The sequence below is a fragment of the Labrus mixtus genome, chromosome 23 (genome assembly GCF_963584025.1).
Source record: "Labrus mixtus chromosome 23, fLabMix1.1, whole genome shotgun sequence".
Taxonomy (NCBI): Eukaryota; Metazoa; Chordata; class Actinopteri; order Labriformes; family Labridae; genus Labrus; species Labrus mixtus.
Window position 1 is genome coordinate 2,879,079 of NC_083634.1, and position 18,897 is coordinate 2,897,975.

General features: G+C 43.3%; 1 protein-coding gene and 1 non-coding gene across 5 annotated transcripts in view; both read left to right on the plus strand.

Annotated features, from left to right (window-relative positions):
- Positions 1-2,757: 2,757 nt before the first annotated feature.
- On the plus strand, positions 2,758-2,831 carry trnar-ucu (transfer RNA arginine (anticodon UCU)). Its single transcript has one exon. It is a non-coding gene; the product is annotated as a tRNA-Arg (tRNA).
- Positions 2,832-5,045: 2,214 nt separating this feature from the next.
- Positions 5,046-18,897, plus strand: part of kirrel1a (kirre like nephrin family adhesion molecule 1a) — a 40,310-nt gene continuing 26,458 nt past the window's right edge. For 3 of the 4 annotated variants that reach the window (XM_061030701.1, XM_061030702.1, XM_061030705.1), the window contains exon 1: positions 5,046-5,324. In XM_061030701.1, the coding sequence (XP_060886684.1) occupies positions 5,279-5,324 (46 nt within the window). In that variant the 5' untranslated portion in view covers positions 5,046-5,278. The remainder of the gene's footprint in view (positions 5,325-18,897) is intronic. The other variant, XM_061030704.1, reaches the window with a different exon arrangement.

Below are 18,897 nucleotides of genomic sequence, written 5' to 3' on the forward strand. Positions count from 1 at the left end.
ATGCCCTTCTTCTTCAGGCACCACTACACCACTGCTAACGTTGCCAATGAAGACAAACAATCCGCGTCTGCAGAAACGATTTATACACCAGGGAAAAACAAGCAGCAAATTCAGAAATGGCAAAAGTCCAAAAGAAATGCAACTACAGTCAAAAACCCACATCTTCAGAAAACATCTACAAAGTTTGCAACATTTCCTTATTTGGACTTTCTCATGTGTTTATGAATTTGCACCATCTATTTGCACCACCATGTAGAAGTCTGGATGTTAACCAATGTCTGCCTTTGTCGGCCACTGTACAACGTACATCAAAGACTTTAGATGTATTTTTAAATACAGACTTAATAATAATTCACCGTATGACCAGGCTGTGTAATAATCTGTGGGTATCACTTACTGGATCTCTTGAGAAAATTTCACAATATTAAAATAATCAGGAACAATAAAACATCAGGAACTAAAATATCAGGAACTAAAACATCAGGAACCAAAAAATCTGGAACTAACACATCAGGAACTAAAATATCAGGAACTAAAACATCAGGAAAAAATCCAGACTTAAAATATCAGGAACTAAAATATCAGGAACTAAAACATCAGGAACTAAAATATCAGGAGCTAAAACATCAGGAACTCAAAATATCAGGAATTGAGCAAATTACCCAGAAGTCTTGAGAGAAAAAAAACAAAAGATGGGTGAAGTTCATAGGATGATAATTGTGAGTTAATGATTCAAAAACGAAGGTGTAAGAACACAGCAAACTGGTATTTCCTTCATCTAAGAGTAAAAGAGTGAAAAGGTTCCTCCATACATTTTTACGTGCCCCCACACACTCACTGCAGCCAGCAGAGTAATCAGGCTGCGTGAGGCCACCTGTGCCTCGTTGGACACACAGTGGAGCCTTCAGTTTGTGGAGTGTTTCTTGGTTTCAGGCTTCTCATAGTGATCTTGTATTTTGCTTTATCTTACCACCACTTGAAAATGTTGTAATGCTGTTTAATGATTTACTGCTGTTTCTGTGGGAATTGTGTTCTTTGGCTTTCCTTCACTCCTGCAATGGTTTGCTCCAATTAGGGCGGGGTCAAGCGAGGGATAAAAGTAGATTCAGCCAGTCTTTGGGGAAATGTTGTTGTTTGTGGCAGCTTGCTGTGAGTCTACTTGTTTTTTTTATTAATTTACCCGGGACTGTTGTTTTGTTTTGTGCTGTTTTTTTGTTTGTTTTTTTTTTAGTCAGTAAATCCACATTTATTTTTTGCAAAGATTTCTGCCTCCTGAGCAATTCTTCTTTCGACATCTTTTTCACCCACCACCAGAGCCAAAACAGCCACACAATAATCCCATTTTTCATGTCAGATTTACAACCTCTAATGTTACAAAGGGATTATTCACCGTTTACATAAAGGACTCTCTTCACTTTGGAGAACATAATAAAAGAAACATGCAGAGTACCAGTTACACAATAATGACAGGATGTGTTGAAATTGAAACTAGAATGTTGCAAAATTAGCTTCAAAAAGCTAGTAAGGTAAAAAAAAAAAAAAAAATCTGCTCAGGTTTACAGTTGTACAAAGATTCTGTCTCTTGTTGGTTTACAATCCAAAATGACGACAATAATTTAGGCCTATTTTTAGATTAATTGTTGTTTTCAGTTGGTCTATGTATTTGTTTTCTGTCCCTATAAAAAAAAAAACATAAATTAAAAAATATTTAAAATATTATCTTTGGTGAGACTAAGACGGTGACTGGAGCCAGACTTACATGAGGCTTTAACAGTTTACAGAATTATTATTGTTTTTGTGACCCTGGTGAGAAGAGAAGGGTTTTGGACCTCACTCTGATATCTTATCTGAAAACTCAACACAGCCAGCAGCACAACAGAACAAAAAAGATCTGCTCCTTTGTTCTGAAGTGTCCTTGACAAAAAGTGAGTTCAAAGACAGTGAGACTACATGAAATGTGTCACAGTGTCACGCTGTGGCGGAAGGCGTGTGCACTGTAATTGGTTATCTGATGCAATCTCGGTGTAACACGGCGATTTCCATAGTACAGCAGGACGACGACTGTGTAGGACCCCCCCCCTGAAAACGTCTAATTTAGCCTATAATGAATAAAATACACGATTTGACTCAACTGCATTTAATAGAGATGTATGGCACCATCTGATATTTATAAACGCTATTTCTATCTGATTCTGTTATTTCATTGATAAATAGAAATAGGCTTTTTTTTGTTGCTCCGCCTATTATTTCAAAACGGCGATATTCGATTTTAAAAGATACACATTTAAGCTAAATACAATATTGAAACCTCACATAGTCCGCTTTTTTTTTTAAAAACGCCGACAAAACACTCTGATAAATACTACCAAAAGAAAAGATAGGCTACTGCTCCAACGGGCACCATTTTGGCTCAGAGGATGCTGTTTGAAAAACGTTAAGACAACTTGAATAAAACAAGCTTCCTAGTTTAGGCCTTTCAAAATAAAAGCACTGTTAACGATCACATACTGCAGCGCTATGTAAAGGTACGCTGACTTTTATTTCTTTACACTCGTGCCATCCACTTCCCTTTGCATGCGGGCTCACTTGACGCAGCTCCCACTTCAGAGTGTGGCAGCAGCGCCCTCTGGTGGTCGGCCCCCGGTACTACAAACATGTCCGCCCTGACTGGTCCTGATGCTGCGAGGATGCAGAGAGCGGTGATATAGGAGGATATGAAGTATCTAAACCGTGCCAGACCCGGGTTATCCTGGCGCAGTCTCTGTGGCGCAATGGAATAGCGCGCTGGACTTCTAATCCAGAGGCTCCGGGTTCGAGTCCCGGCAGAGATGAGTCACTCTGTGGGCCACACGGTAGACCTGCGGTCATTTTTAACTGATTGTAACAAAAGGGATGATGTTTTAGCTGCGGATTCTCACTGCTTGATATTTGATCCCAATAGTTGATGCAATAACGAGAGATGCCCCATCACTGCTCTCCTACATCCTTTAACTGATTTTACATCTAATACTAAAATACATTTATCATGAGAAATCTGGATTAGAGATTGTCCAGATATAATTAAGATGAATCGTTTAAGACTGTCTGTTCATTTATTCTATTTTTTTTTTACTTCCTGGGATCGAAAATGCAATCTCTATAATATCTAAAAAAATTGCACAAGCTATATTTGATTTAGCCTTTAATCCTGAGGTCTCTTACAATGAATTTTATTTTCTTAGTGCTGCTTTTTTTTAAATCTGGATTTCTCTTGAAAAGGGAAGTTGACATCATAACCCGAGCTACATTGAGACAGATATTTATAGATGGATGTTTTTGCTCGTGGTATCTTCTGCAAAAACGTAAATGTGTTGGCTCTTGAACAGTGTGGTCTATGAGGAAAACAAATACAATTATTGTATTTAAATAAATAAAAAATCATATTCATCATGTATTGTATGCATTAAAACAATATTTAAGATTGTCTTTAAATTAAATATTTTTCAGAAAAGGGCAAAAATAGACAGCTGTGTTGATATGACCACCTATAACATTTTTGACTAACTACGACGTAAATCTTTTCTACCAACCAAATAAGTAAATACCAAACAGCTCCCGCAGGGTCGTTCCGGGTCACGGACGCAAGAGGGCGCTCCAGCATCAGTGTGTGTCCCCCACTTCTGCAAGGAGAGGAACCGGGCTCACTGTGAGAACTTCCTGAGCTGTGACAGAGACAGTATCACCAGAATCTGAAGACTACATTATGTTTATTCATAAAGTGCTTAATGCCTCATAGGAGGTAAAAATGATTCTACAAGTGTCATGTCTTCCTGTTACACTGAGCCCGGGCTACAGTCACTTCATGTTTATTGTATTATTATTGTAAAATAGTACCCTCATTTTCTAATGCATATCAGCCTGATAAGGTTCGTATCTACAGTCCCCTCAAATGAATACATGGATGTGTGTTGGTTCAATAACTAGCCTGCTTGAATGATGAAATAAGGATGATACTGGAGTAGAGGTAAATATTATTCTGTGACCTGATAGCACAGAACAAAAAGAAAAACAAACACGACAGCAAAAGTGTCAAAATGATTATGCTTCTCTAAGCTGGTTTATTATTTATTTATTTATTTACTTAATATGAACTGTAGTTTTTTTTGTGTGCTTGTGTGCCGATGTTGGCCTTAGAAAGAGCCAGAGGAAGAGAGAGAGAAAGAGAGAGAGAGAGAGAGAGAGAGAGAGAGAGAGAGAGAGAGAGAGAGAGAGAGAGAGAGAGAGAAAAGGGGGCAGTGCTGTGGTGCTGCTGACGTGAGAGAGAGAGAGACAGAGGCAAACGAGAGAGGGGAGAGAGAGAGGAATGCCCGGTTAATGATTATAATGTCAAGTTAGAAACATTACAGCGTGGACCAAACCGGAATAAAGCGTGGTAACAATCAACGAGTTATCTTTAAAATTATTATTATTATTTAATTAGGTTAGGTTGCGAAAAATGAATCTTGAAATGTTAATAAACAGCTCAATACATTGACTTAAAAAATCACGACTAATCGTTTATGATACAACAAGATTTATTGTTTGGGGGATTGTTGTCATTTGTTTGAAGAATTCCACTAAAAATGAATATTTTATGTCTTTACGATTTACCACAATAATGTTTTTTGAAAGTTGAATGTATCATGATTTATCCTCATTAAGCTGATCGTTAATCGGAAATTTTCTCCCCAAAACCCCTGTTTAGAAAAATGCTCTGCAAAACGACAATTAATAAAGATAGTATTTCACTAATACACCTCAAAAATCAACACAAAACCCAGAGATGCTTTTATTTCGAAGGAAGCAGCCTGCTACTTTTTCGTTGTTTTTTTTTAAGTAAAATTTTAGTCATCATATGACTACTATGTTTATTGATTATATTAAACTATATTTTGTAAAGGCTATACATTGAATTCCTCAAAAGAAGTTTCCTGTTTTTTTATTTTTATGTTTTGCCAACTTCTTCGATTTTATCTTGAAGGAACAGACCGGAAGTTTCTCGTGTCGTCATCGCTAGCTTAACGCTTCGGTGTAGAGTAGAAAACGGACAGTCGCTGGAGAGCAAAGAAGAGGAGAGAGGTGGAGGAAAAAAAAGCAGTGAAATGGTGTAAAAGCTGAGCGACCCTAACCCAAGTCAGGGGGACAAACGAGGAGGATTATTTTCTTTGTATAATTATCCTGAAAGTCAGTAAACTCCCGCTTTTTGATGCTGTCCTCACGGAGGTTTGAGCCAATAACGGACTTATTGGTCGGCTGAACCATGCAGAGGCTGCTGCTCCTGAGTTTGGTGTTGAGTTTTCAAACTGGTAAGAATGCATTTTCTCTCTTATTAACACAAACACATCCGGTGAATAGTGTTAAAAATGTGAATTTTTGTTTGAAACTACAAAGGCTTGAAAACACACGGAGCCCTCTGTGCGTCGGCATGCCTTCAGGAGCGCATGTGTGTGTTGGAGAGGGGAGAAAAAGAGAATTTCATTTCATAGCATTCCCTTATGAACCGCAGTAATGGATCACCTTAAGGCGTGTGTGTGACTGCGTGTTCGCACCGCACCAATTGATAACCACACTTTTTTTAAATTTTTTTTTTTAACATCGGCCAAAATGAAATGACCTTTTTGCTTCTGACAAACCCCACGGTGCCACGGTGCCGTGATTGAGACGGTGCCGTGGTGAGGCGCGGAGGACGTGACGGGAATGACAGTGATTGAGCAGACGCTGCTCTACATGCCAGCAGCACTAACCACGCTGCTTGTAAGTCAATGACACCACTGCTACCATCTCCATGTAGTGATCCTGTAGTGAAAGATAGCTCTTAAACCCCCCCCCCCCCCCCCGTCTCCGTCTCACCCTCTCCTCACACACACACACACACACACACACACACACACACACACACCACCCTTCTGCAGCTACCTGTGTGTCCGACACAAAGCCCCGCTTCACCCTCTCTGTTGCATTCCTGTGTGCAGTTTTCATCAGCACAACGAGGCTCCTGCAGCAGCAGCAGCGCCCATGCATCTGTTCCCCCCTGTGTACCTGTGGGGTGCCAGGTAGGCTATTGGCTTAGGATAATCACAGCTGCAGCTGAGTTGCTGGGAGACAGGAGGCTGAAAGAAGAGGAGGAATGAGGAAGGAAGGAAAGGATGGATGTCATTTCTATAAAGCTACCTGTTTGATCGAAGCACATTTTGTGTGTCGTCACCGCAAAAACATCCCATTTTTCATTCCTATTGTCTACCTTTGCTGACTGGGGAGCGTGCACCAGGCGGCTGGCTGGACCAGTAGACCACTTCATCATAGGTAGGGGGGGGGGCGTGTTCAGGGAAGGGAAGGTATGGAAAGGGATGATGTCACCGTGTCTGCCAGGCTTTGTGTCGCTCAGCCGAGCTCGCTGCGTTTTCGCATCCACCCATAGTGTGTTGCTGAGGGGTTCAGGCTAAGCACACAGATATGTGCACACAGCGAGGAACACACAGCGATGTGCACACAGCGAGGAACACACAGCGATGTGCACACAGCGAGGAGCTTTTCATCAGGTGCTCAACGAGTCCACATGCGACACAGTGTAAAAATGATCCAAACTTAAAAAACAGACATACCCCTTGTTACTGTCACATGTCCTGTTTCATAAAGCACCAAGTCCACACATGACTACCTCAGTGACACACACCTTACAGATGTGCCTAAACACACACACACACACACACACACACAAACATGAGTGGAACCATGTGTCCTATTGTCTGATGCTGCCGCTGTTACCACACGGTGTAAAATCCATCGTTACTTCATGTTGGACTCTCACACACAAACACAGACATTGACTCTCAAAGTGTTTTTCCTGGAGACAAGATTAGCAGGCTGCGTTTTGTCCACTAAGATTAAAATGATGTAATGGGTGTAAGATCTCAAAATGTTGCACTACGGAGCATGCAAAGAGTGGGTAAACACAATCCAGAGAGCCTCACAAGAGATAACACTCATTTTGGGATTTTTTTTTTCTTTTCTTTTCAAAAGAGCACCCAGACTGTTCATCTTTTCATTCGACAAGTAAAACAGTATTTTTATGGGCTGCAATTTGCACACATGTAATTGCCTACTAGTGCTAATGATTGGATGGTTATTAGAGCAGCAGCTAATTAAGGCCGGGAATCTGAGTGTTTTTAATTTATTCATGTTCAATGATACAGATGCAACCAGGACTAACTACGGTCTCTCTGGAGGGACAGATTTAGTACCCCGGCCTTGTGTATCTACATACCAGCCTGGTAATAAGTCCCAAGCAAGCGCCGCCATTAACGCAGCTGTTAAATGTTACTGCATAATCAATCACTGCAAACACACTCCTTTCACTTCCTAATGAGCCGGGGAGCCTCGAGGTCGGACTCGCAGCACCTATAGCCCAGACTCAACTGCTGACTCGGACAAAAGGCTCCGACGCAGGTGTACCATTTGTCAGCCTCTGTCCTTTTGTGCGGACCGAGGCCATGAGCTGCTGCTGCCTCTGCCTCTGCCGCCGCCGCTGCCTTGTACTGTACGTTCAGGCTCTGAATCACACAGCCCAGACGTGAATCATAGACCTCAGACGGATTCCTGTGTAGAGCTCGGCAAAGAGGGAAGATTCAGATGTTGCAAGAGTCAGATGCATTCGAGGGGGCTTTTTAGACCCAGAACAAAAAAAAAGGATCCTCAAGGGGTGTTAGATCAAGAAAGTAGTGGATCTACTATTATGTGTTTAATGACTCAGATATGAGCCCAAACAAAAGAATGAGGATGAGAGGAGACTCATAAAGATCCTAATACTGGTAAAAACTGCTGAGTTGTTGGAAGTAATGTGTCACATTTATACCCAAACAAATTCCAATCGCTCTGCTCTTCATCCCGGATTCATAAAACTGTAACTCTAAATACATGAAGATGAAGAAATCCGCCGCACATGTTATTTGTTTCTTTAATAAAATAACAAACCGTGAAGTCAGCCCGAGCTAATCTCATGTAGACGGACCCTCCATCTCATTAAGCCTGTGCAGATAGTGAGAAATGCGTCCTATAAAATTGGTTACAAAAGAATGGGGACACAAATTGTGGGCTGTAATAATGACTAAAACTGCACTTGGGAAAAGTTTCTTTGCTTTTCAGATAAATGGCTGTTACAGTTTAAGAAGAAAACGTGACAACAATCAGAACCCACTCGCCTTGATCCTCCATTGAGGATCTTGTGGATTACCCCCTTATGGAACTATTTATAGCTCCATCATGAACCTTCCTGAAAGCCATGGCTTCAAGGCTAACCAGCTATGCTGCGGTGGTGCAAATAGTGAACCCTGTGCGGGGCGTCGAGTATAGATCTGGAGTGACATATGTAGCGAGGCAGAAGTTACTGATTTTTCATTTTGATCGTAAGTGAGCGAGACTCTGGAGCATCCTACCGATGGGCTAATGTGGGAATCCAGGTCATGTTTTTTTATTCTTACGGGAACTGAATGAAGCCTGTTTACAGGAGAGAATAAAAAGCATCTCTAATTGACATAAGCCACTGAAAGCAATCAGTGAAGCAGTTGTAAAGCTTAATGTGGGAATGGAGCCCATCATGTTATATTGTACATCCACGCCTCTTGTCCCCCCGTTGGGTTCCCTTCAATCAACAAATTCTTAACATTTCTGTCTTAGCGGGTGTTTGTCAAAGTGTGACATGTTGATATGTTTCCTGTGGACATGAGTGTCCTGTAAAGCTTTTTCAAATGAAAATTAAAGATCCACTTAAGAGTGAATTTGGAATATTTTTATAGAATTGATAGTTGGATTGTTTTGTTGTCAAACTTGTGGTCATAGGTAAAAACAAAAAAGTGTGCAAAATTCCTTTCAGCATCCCCCGGCAGCTACACAAACATTTCCCAAACGAAGCCCCAGGATTAAAAAGGCCTTGTAGTCTGATTGTGTTTGACAGGCCGGGGGCATCCAAGTTATAAAAAGAAGAAGGCCAAAAAAAAAAAAACAGAAAAAAAAAAACACACACATCCCCTTAAAATTGTTTCTTTATGCAGAGTCCCCCGAGCAAGAGAGGAACACTTCATCACATCTGACTGAATCTATTGGCCTTGTTTTCCCCAAACTGCATGGGCCACATTCTGCAGTGAGGTGATGGAGAAGGGGTGGGGGGGGGGGGGGGGGGCAGTGGGGGCGTTGGGGTTGGTTACAGCAAAAGTTGTTTTGGGGGAGAAGGAGGGTGGACAAAGAGGGGTGGTCTTGTGGGCAGGTGGGTGAAGCCTGATCGAGAGTGATTAGACTTTTTTTTGGAGAGGGGGGGGGGGTTTGTTTAGAGGTGGTGAGGTGGAGGGTGAGGGGGGTGGGGGGGGGGCAGTATTGTAGTGCAGGGAAAGAGGGTGTGCTGGGTGAAAAAGAAAAAAAAAAGCAAGCCACAAGAGTGGAGCGAGGGACGTGGATGAAGAAGGAGGAGGAGGAGGAGGAGTGGTGGGTTGGGAGGCCGGTGGCAGAGAGAAAGGGACGATTACTCAGGCTCGACTGCTCCCTCAGAGGGGACGGGGAAGCTGCTCATTCACACAGAATATGGTCGAGGCCGGTTCAAAGGCTACAGTGCGCTGGAATCAGGACTGATTGAACCTCAAACGGAGGGCTCCTCCCCCCGCCCTCTTCCTGACGAGGTTAATTGACATTAATCAGTGTTAATGTTTACTTTCTTTAAAACGCAATTAGATCCCTTTCCCATCATGGGACCATAAATGTATTCTCTCACTTCCACTTTTTTTTTAAAATTTGACTTTTATCTTTGCCCCTCCCACGCTGAGGTTAGCAAACACTAACCCAGTGTTGCTATCTTTTTTAGCATATTTGTTTCCCTCTCCAACGTACACTAAACCTTTTTTCTGCTTCCCAAAGTTTCCTCTTACTGTCCCTTTCCAAAAAGTCTTTTTCAGTTTTTCCCATTTTTCTTAACCCTTAACCCGCCTCACCATCCCTCCCTAGGTTTTTTTTGGCATTAATCTGTTTTGCTGTTTTCTGTCTTTTTAGCGTCATTTATATCCCTCTCTCAACATGAGCCTTTTTTCTACTTACCACAGTGAATTCCTTTTCCTCTCCCCGTCCCCTGTTGGACTTTGTTCTTAGCTCCTCCCCCTGACCGGTCCCTGCTGAGGTTAATTCACATTAATTGGTGTGGCTACTGACTATCTTTTGGCTGACTTACGTTCCTCTCCAAACTTTTTTACCCAAGATCATTCCATTCCTCTTTCTCACCCTTGTTGGACCTTTTTTTTTTCGGATCTGATTTTTTTTTTTTAAATTGCCCTTTACCCTTCTCAGTTTCAACTCAGATTAACCGCCATCAACCGGAGCTGGTGTTAACTTTCTCTTTGGTCCCTCTTCCTTCATGAGCCCTTTTTTCTGCCTACCAAAGTTTAAACCGTTCCCTTTTTTTTACCCATCACATTTTTGTCTCAGCCTGACCCTCCCCCCCCCCTTCCTCTGCCCAGTCACTATCGGGGTTAATTGGCATTAGTCTGAATTGCTGTTAACTTTTTCTTTGGCATATTTGGGTCCCCTCTCTCAGCTGTCTTCTTACTGAGTTCGTTCCTTTTGCTCTTTCTCTTCATTCTTCAATCTGACTCATCCCCCCACTCTCATGCCCCCTCCCTGCTGAGGTTAATATGCATTAATCAGAGTTGCTATTAGCTTTCCTTTTGGCGCATTCGGGCCCCTTTCTCAACATGAGCCTTTTTATTTTTTTTAACCAAAGTCCATTCCTTCCCTCTGTCTGTCCCCTCCTGGACCTCTTTATTTTTTCAATAGGACTTGTGTTTTTTCTTTGCCCCCCCCCCCCCACATGCCCCCTTTTCTGTCGAGGTTAATTGGCGTTATAAGTGTTGCTGTTAACTTTTGTTTTGGCACATTTGGGTCCCTCTCCCAACATGAGTCTTTTTTTTTTGCTTACCAAAGTTCATTCCTTTCCCCTCTCTGTCCCCTCCTGGACTTCTTTTTTCTCAATCTGACTCCTTTTTTTTTTTTTTTTCTTCTTCCACAGCCCCCCCCCACCCCCAACTCCACCACCACCACATCCATTACTTCTCCTTTTCTTTCCATCTACCCCTTTCTCTCTCTCTCTCTCGCTCTCTAATAAGTTCCAGATGTGGTTCCTGCATTCCTCTGGTCGGTGGAGAGAGAAAGAGACGAGGGGAGGAGAGGGGGTGGTATGAGTTGGGGGGGGGGGGACAGGAGGAGAAGCACATGAATTAAAACAGGGAGCGCATGATGAGGAAGAGGAGTCTATGTACTGTAACACACTCGCAAACACACACACACACACACACCAACATGTGCGCTGGAAAACACACACAAGCAGAGGGAGGGAGAATGGATGCATTTGTGTGTGCATGAGTGTGTGTGTGTGTGTGTGTGTGTGTGTGTGTGTGTTAAAGGGGATGGGGGAGGGGGGATGTCGGTCCTGTAACCTCAAAAGTTTTGGGACATTCTCCTCCTCCTCTTCCCTGCCTCCCCCTCCCTCCCCCTCCCTCCGCAGGAATGTGGCTGACGCTGATGATGTCACTTCATTTCTCTGCTCTCCCAGTTCCTGCTCCTCTACAGGGACAGGACCGAGAGAGAGAGAGAGGGAGGGAGGGGGAGAGAGAGGGGGAGATATTCAACTTGCTCCATCCATCTTCCCTTTACGATAACAACATTAGGGTCAGCCGTCCGACTAAATCCGCTACCACAGTGCCCACAGTGCCCGCCGTCCCCCTCGCCATGTAGTATAACAGCCTGCAGGCTAAATTGTTGCAGACTACAAATAATGAGTTAGCCTTCTCTTAGTAGTAATAATCATCAATGGCCTGGGAGTCCGGTCATTAAAACCATCTTGTGCAGATGCAAAGACAGCTATGCCGGCTTAATATGATACCCTTGAGGCCATGCTTACCTTAACTTAGCTTCCCCATATTTTTAGTTCCTGATTGGCCTTAACCTAGTTTACATCAGAGCAAGTCATGTCCACTCTTCTGGCTTCAGACAGCTTCAGACTTCTGTGCTGTTACACAGTGAAGTCTTGACAGAAGCTCTGGTTATGAATTAGAGTCGGTTGAAAAGCCCCAAAAGAAATGAAACGCTTCAAATCCACATAAGTGTAAAAAAAATGACTTTGGAGGCTAAACCTTTTTTATTCCCTGATCAAGAGAAAACTGTAGCATTTAAACAATGTAACATGATCATTGTGTTCTCTTTGTTCATGTCCACCATCTTGACATTTATTGGTTAGGAGGAACATTGGAACAAACCATCTATGATTGACGCTGTTGCCTGATTAAGAGGAAAACAATAATGGCGACTACCGCCCCTCGACTGACAATCCAAATCCATCTTCAGGGAGCTAATGAAACACATGTCAAAGAGATGGAGCTGAACGGTTTGGTGTTGAAAGATAGACCTTGAGGAAGATGAATGCATGACGTATTCATCACTTTTTGACTATTTCACACAATTCTTCTGTTTAAATTCATTGTCACTTGTAAACACCTGGGTGTAGGACATCACATCCAGTGTAAACAGGTGTTAAGAAATCTTCAGTTGGAATGATTTCATGACCAGATTGACCCACAGCTCCTGATACTGGATTAAATGATGTGGGGGAAATGATCTGGAACAGCAAATTGAGGAAATAAATTCTTTATGGACCTGTCCATGGGAATCTGGTGTTTGGCCTTCAACAAAGTTTTACTACATGTAGGAAGCTTGTTAGTGTTCATATGTATACCACTGTATGCTATAGCTTAAAACATTACCATTAACTGGAACCTATAGGGACCTAGTCACAATTTAGCAGCACAACAACGGACTAGCAGGTCCACAGACTTAGGTCGTCCACCTCCAGTCGGTGTCGGCACGGTCGGTGAGAGGAATCTCTGATTGGCTGTTTGGAGGTTTCATTTATCTGCAGCTCTCGTCACAGGTTCAGGAAAGCCCCTTGATTTTTTGTCAATATAAATATTAAAAATGTTCAATAAAAGTTTGATAGATTTCAACATGTAATTACACCATTCAACCAATGGGAAACTTGGGGCGCTAATGCGTCTTCAACGCTAGATTCCACCCGATATTAAAGAGAAGAAGAAACGGATGACGAACAGCCAATCATGTCCCAGGGATATGGGTAGGCGGGCTTACAGACGCTGGGAGCGGAATGAAAATACAGCCCAAATTAGCGATCGTGGCACTGAAGGAAACGCTGATTCTACCGGCTCAAAGCAGGAGAAAACACCGTCAACAAGACGACATGATAACATTTTTTGTCATATCGCCCAGGCCTACTTTCACTCATTAGTGCGGTTTCTCCTTATCTGTCTCCTCCTCCTCTTCTTTTCTTTTTCTACTAAAAGACCAAGAGCTGACAACGCCGGCGCCATTTTCAACTTTTTATCAGACATTATTCTCCATTAGTAGACTACCTATAATACGAGTGGTGACCGACAGAGGTGTGAAAATGGTCTTCTGGTATCATAACAACGGACTATCACCCCCTGCTGGCATGGAGAGTTATTTTCTCTCACACATGTGCAGATCGTATGTGGTGGTTGACCGTCGGCTGTAGTAATTGCGATGTGTTCAAGAGCAACTTTTTGGCCAAGAGAAACAGCGACGTGAGGCAACACCACAGGCGGCCTTCATCACCACTAGTTCTTTACCGTCTGCTTGGTGTGTCAGGGCCTTTATGTTGGCGTGCTTTTTGTCACATAACGCCAAGAGTAATTCATTGAAATCATGGAAATCCTTGCTTTTTAAAAGAGTTTGGTACATATTTATGTGCATGATGCAACGCTCCTCATTCATTAGGCAATCTCTGCTGTACTTTTTTTCTTCTGCCATCCAAACGCTTTAAAACTTTCAAAGTCGACAGAGCTCATCTCTGATTTATTAACACCCTGCTCACCTGCTTTCTAGTCATTTAACATTTTTTGCTATCGACAAAGAAGCCTCCTCTGAAGAGCGACAGTATATGCAGACGTGGTGTGTTATTGGTGAGGGGCTCTCTGCAGGAGGTCAAGGCCCCTGGCTTTTTATTGGATGGTTTGTGACAGATGACATTGCAAGAAGCTACAGTACATACCAATAAAATTAGATTACAGTGGATTGAATTAAAGCAGACCTTGGAGGAGGTGATTTATCGACGGGACGCTGCTTGTAAAATAGTCCTGCTGCTGGATTCCATTACCATGCTGTACTGTAACGGGACGTGATTTGGTGGAGCATCTGAAAAGCTGTCACAGATGACGGTGCCCCATGTTTACTAGCTTTTATCACGTGGACTGTGGCGGCAGTGTGGCTTTAGGAATGGGTCGCTGCCCGAAATCAATGGGGAACCGCTGCCGTTGAATTATTGATCCATTATCATATGGATTGTGCCAGTTGGGTTCTGTGGCGACCCCTGCGCTACGAACTACAGAGAAGCAGCTTGATATGCATGTATCCCCCCTGTTTGAGCTTATCCAGAGGACGGCTATTGTTAGTTCTGGTCACCCTTGGTTACAGCAGAGGATTCTTTGTGCAGCCGCTCGGCATGTTGGCCGCACAAAGACTCGTGGATTACTAGCGACGGGGCCGGCTTTCCAGCGCCTGAGCATATTCATGCGGCCCGTAATGTGTCAGATGCCTCGTCCATGAATTATCATATTACCCAACACTGATCCTGGGGTTGCTATGGCCACGGTGGCTGTCATTGTGTCAGTGGTCCTCGCTGGCTGTAGCCATGGTTACAGTGTCTGTAACAGAGGTTTGGCACAAATAAAGCTCTTCAGATGTGAAATTCTTGTATGAGAGGAGACCCAGAGGATGGAGGGGTGGCACACACACAAACACACACATTTAAAGAAAATGCACACCTTCAGCAGAGCATGTGCACTCTCATTCACACTGAGTAGTAGACAAAGCACAGGAGTCATTCTCCTCCCGCCATTTCCAAATAAACTTGTTTCCACAGCAACCATTTTGATAGTAATGGAGAGAAAGAAAGAAAGAGAAGCGGACATGCTTGAAGGTGGAGAGGAAGCACAAGAAGGGAATAATGTGGCAGGTGAAGGTAAGAAGACGAGGAGGGAGGAGGAGGAGGAGGAGGAGTGACCATTTTTAAGTAGATGCTCGACAAACAAAAGGAAGTGAATAGGGAACGAGAAGGGGGCAAGGCCACAAAGGAGACGAAGAAAGAGAGAGGTCGCCGACTGCTAGTAAGAGGGAGGACGGCAAGGTAGGAAGACAGAGGAAAGGGAGCGAGGGGGCAGACAATGCAGCAAACAAAGGAAGTAGTCTCTGCGTCTTTCTTTCCCCCCTCCCGATCTTCCCTCAGCTCCGTCCCCACCTCCAGGAGTCACCTTTGTGTTTGAGTGACACCGTGTCAGCACGCTCAGTGGGTCGCCTCCTTTCACTCCCTGCCGCTCTCCATCTATGTCTCTCGCTTGTTCCTATAGCCCCGTCGCCATGGTAACAGGTTATTATGGCGATCGTGCAGGCGGCCATGTTGTTGAGAGAAGGCAGGCACAGGTGGTAGAGTTCCCACAGGCGGATAAATAGAGGGAGAAAACGGCGTGCACTGGAGTACTGCATGGGTACTCTTAAGAGGAATCACTGCTTTTTTTTAAATTTGGCTTAAAAACATTGATTGACAACAGTTTTGATTTAAGGTGGTTACCCATGCTTACTTTAATTTAAAATGACCATTAAATTACAATCATCTAAATTCAAAAGGAGGATCAGCTTAGCCTGCAGTAGCTCTTCAGGATTTGCGAGTTCAACCAAACCTGGAAGCTCCTGAAGTCATCGATGTGACCACATTCAGCCTTCAGTCATGTCAAAAATAACTTAAAAAAAACATTCCAGTTTCAGGCACTCATTCCAAAAAGGCAATATTCCTTGTTGTTCCTAGGTGTTTACATGGATAGGGAAAATGAAAACTCTACAAATAATCCCGTTGACATGCTACTGTACATCCTCAGATTAACCCCATCCTTTGTTACAAACACACAGAGCCGACCACCAACAGGCAGCCAGCTCCGACTGGTGAAGGTCCCAAATTAGACACATATTCTGAATATATGTAAATATTAATATTTCTTATTTACTTTATTCTAAAATTCTGATTAATATCAGCAGATTCTACATGACCCAGTCCAAAAATTAGACACTTTTTAATGCCATTTTGTTGACATCCAAATGGATTATGCTGTTGACATGCTCTGCTTCATTGTCATCCATATCACATTAATCAACAGACTTTTTTATTAGGGTTATTATTGTACACTTATTAACTAATACTCATATTATACAGTACCCTGTAAACCCTGTTAAGTAGCCTTCTGACTTATTTAGTCACATTTACAGTTATGTTTATAATATAAACTATCCCTGAGGGGAAAAGAAGAATAAAGATCTTTAAGCGATCTGGAGCATTGTCATGTTCATAATAGAGGAGGAAAATGGGCTCGCAATTTCTGGCAGAGCAGTCGCTGCTTGAAAAACATTTTTTAGATTAGAAACCTGAATCATATCTTGACATTCCTAAAACCTTGTTATGTCTAGTTTTGATAAATAGTTTGGGTTGGTTAGTCAGCCCAAGAACATTTCAACTGGTGTCTTTATTCCCTCTTAATTGTGTGTTATGTAGACTGACAAGATACATCAGCGCTGGAGCTAATTGTGACTTTCAGGCTTAAATATACAGTTGATACACTTTGCATATATATTCATAAAATGTATACAGAAGTCTACATGGCATGCATACACAAACACTATGCTGGTGCACATTTAAAATGCACAGAAATGTTCTTCATTAAAATACATTCATATTTCCTGAAGGCTTACACAAAAATCAGGTTTTTTTAAAACTAGTTTTCTCAAATTGAAATAAAACTCCTCTCCAAACCGGAGCAGCCAGAGCATACACACAGACTGACTGATGGATTGACATCTGGACTTATGCACGCTCGCATACAGCCGAACAGGGGGAGGGCCAGTCAGTGCCGCATGACTCCTATGGCTGCAACTTTGTCCCGAAACAATGATGTCATCCTCCTCCATCACACTTCACAGCCCCGTGTCTGTGGACCCTCGCCGCCGCCGCCGTCTCTTTGTTCTCCTGCTCCTGCATCTCATTTTCCCGGCAGCCGCTCCACAACACCAACACGTTCGGCCACACGCAGCAGCGGCGATATGGAATTAGACTGATAACAGAATCAATTTGGAGCGGATTGACTAACAGTGAGGAGAGTGTGGAGGGGGGGAAGTGAAAGAGAGGAATAATGAGGCACCAATGCGGCCGCCTGACTATTAATTGGATAGGTGGAGGGAGGATGAGGTCATTGAAAAATGTTTTTTTTTTTCAGGAAAATGGGTGTACTGAGCATGAGGGAGGGTTTCATCAGACACACAGATGCACACATACGCGTGTGCGCTCGTACAGAAAACTTTTTTTTTGGGCAGTTACTTTACACGTCAGCTGTTGCTATGGTGACGCAAGTCTGTGATGCAGCCGAGGCTTCGGGATTGGCTGGAGATGAGCGAGGGAGAGGCAGGCAAGGGGGACTTTGTCGGAGGGGTGCAGAGGGGGTACAGGGAGACGGCCAGACACAAAGATAAATTAGATGGATGCATCACAATCCATAAAAATTTTGTTTTTATTAAAACAGCGACCGGTGAACCCTCTCTACTGCATGACATCACTCCTAACTCCATCTCCTGTCCCGTTCACAGAGCAGAGGCATGCATGTGTTCAAATGCTGTAAAGAAAGCTTTGACATTCACCACCTTACAGCAGGGTGTGTGTGGCAAATTAAAAAAATGCAGGGCACATGAGCAGCACGCCGGCTAAAAATAGCTCCAAACATCTTCTGCATGCTTATACCCTTTAAGTCATTTTCAGCCACAAATTGTCGGTTCATTACCTTACTATTAAAGCACCATCGCATGGTGCGAGAGGTGCTCTCGGGCTAAATTGCTGTGGCGGTTCACACTATGGTGGCCGTGCTTTTTGGTGAGTCACCCGACCAAGCTGTGCGTGCTCGCCCCTGGCTTTGTGTCTGCTTTGACAAGCCAAGGTTGGTGTCACTGTGTCTGCAGGGGCTGTTGTCCCAGGATCCAGATTAATCCTAATCCTTTTCCAAACTTTGACTAGGGCTGTGCTTAATCCCAGACTAAACTGAGGCCTGCGCCCCATTGGAGATAGAGATGCTCCACTGAGCTTGACAGTTTAGTCCCAGTGATGGTTGAATCCCCGTTTTGGGAAACCGCCTCGATGTGTCGATTATATGTTTGGGGTTTAGGGTGGTTGTGTTTGTGTGTGTGTTGACAGGAAGTGGTTAGCCCATGTGGTGAAGGTTAGGTCAGCTGCGCCGCCTGTTGTTGTTTTTTGTGGATGTGTGTGTATCCATGTAGATGTGGTCACAGCTTTTATGTGACCGTGGTCTTTGTCTGGACGGGGTGCTCCAAGTCTCCCGGTGGTATCTTGGGGATCGGTGACTCAAGGAAATCAGGACACACTCTAAATTTGTCACTGCAGCATAACCCACATAATGAAAGAATACAAGCTCCCTCGCATACACGCTCCTGTCTTGCCTTTTTGCTCTGACTGCTCTCTGCGTGTAGATGTTCTTCTATGAACACACACACACACACACACACACACTCACACACACAAGCAGAAGCACTCATGTTGACAAGTGTTAACTGGGTAATATGGAAATCAGAAGGCGATGAGCACATGTTTAAATGAGTCAGTGTTGTCAGTCCTCAGCCTTTGCCTGGGTGCTTTCTCTGCAGATTGTGTAGCCTCCACTAAGGAGTATTCACTTTGGATTATGTTTATGGTTTACTGAGGCAGTTGAGGGA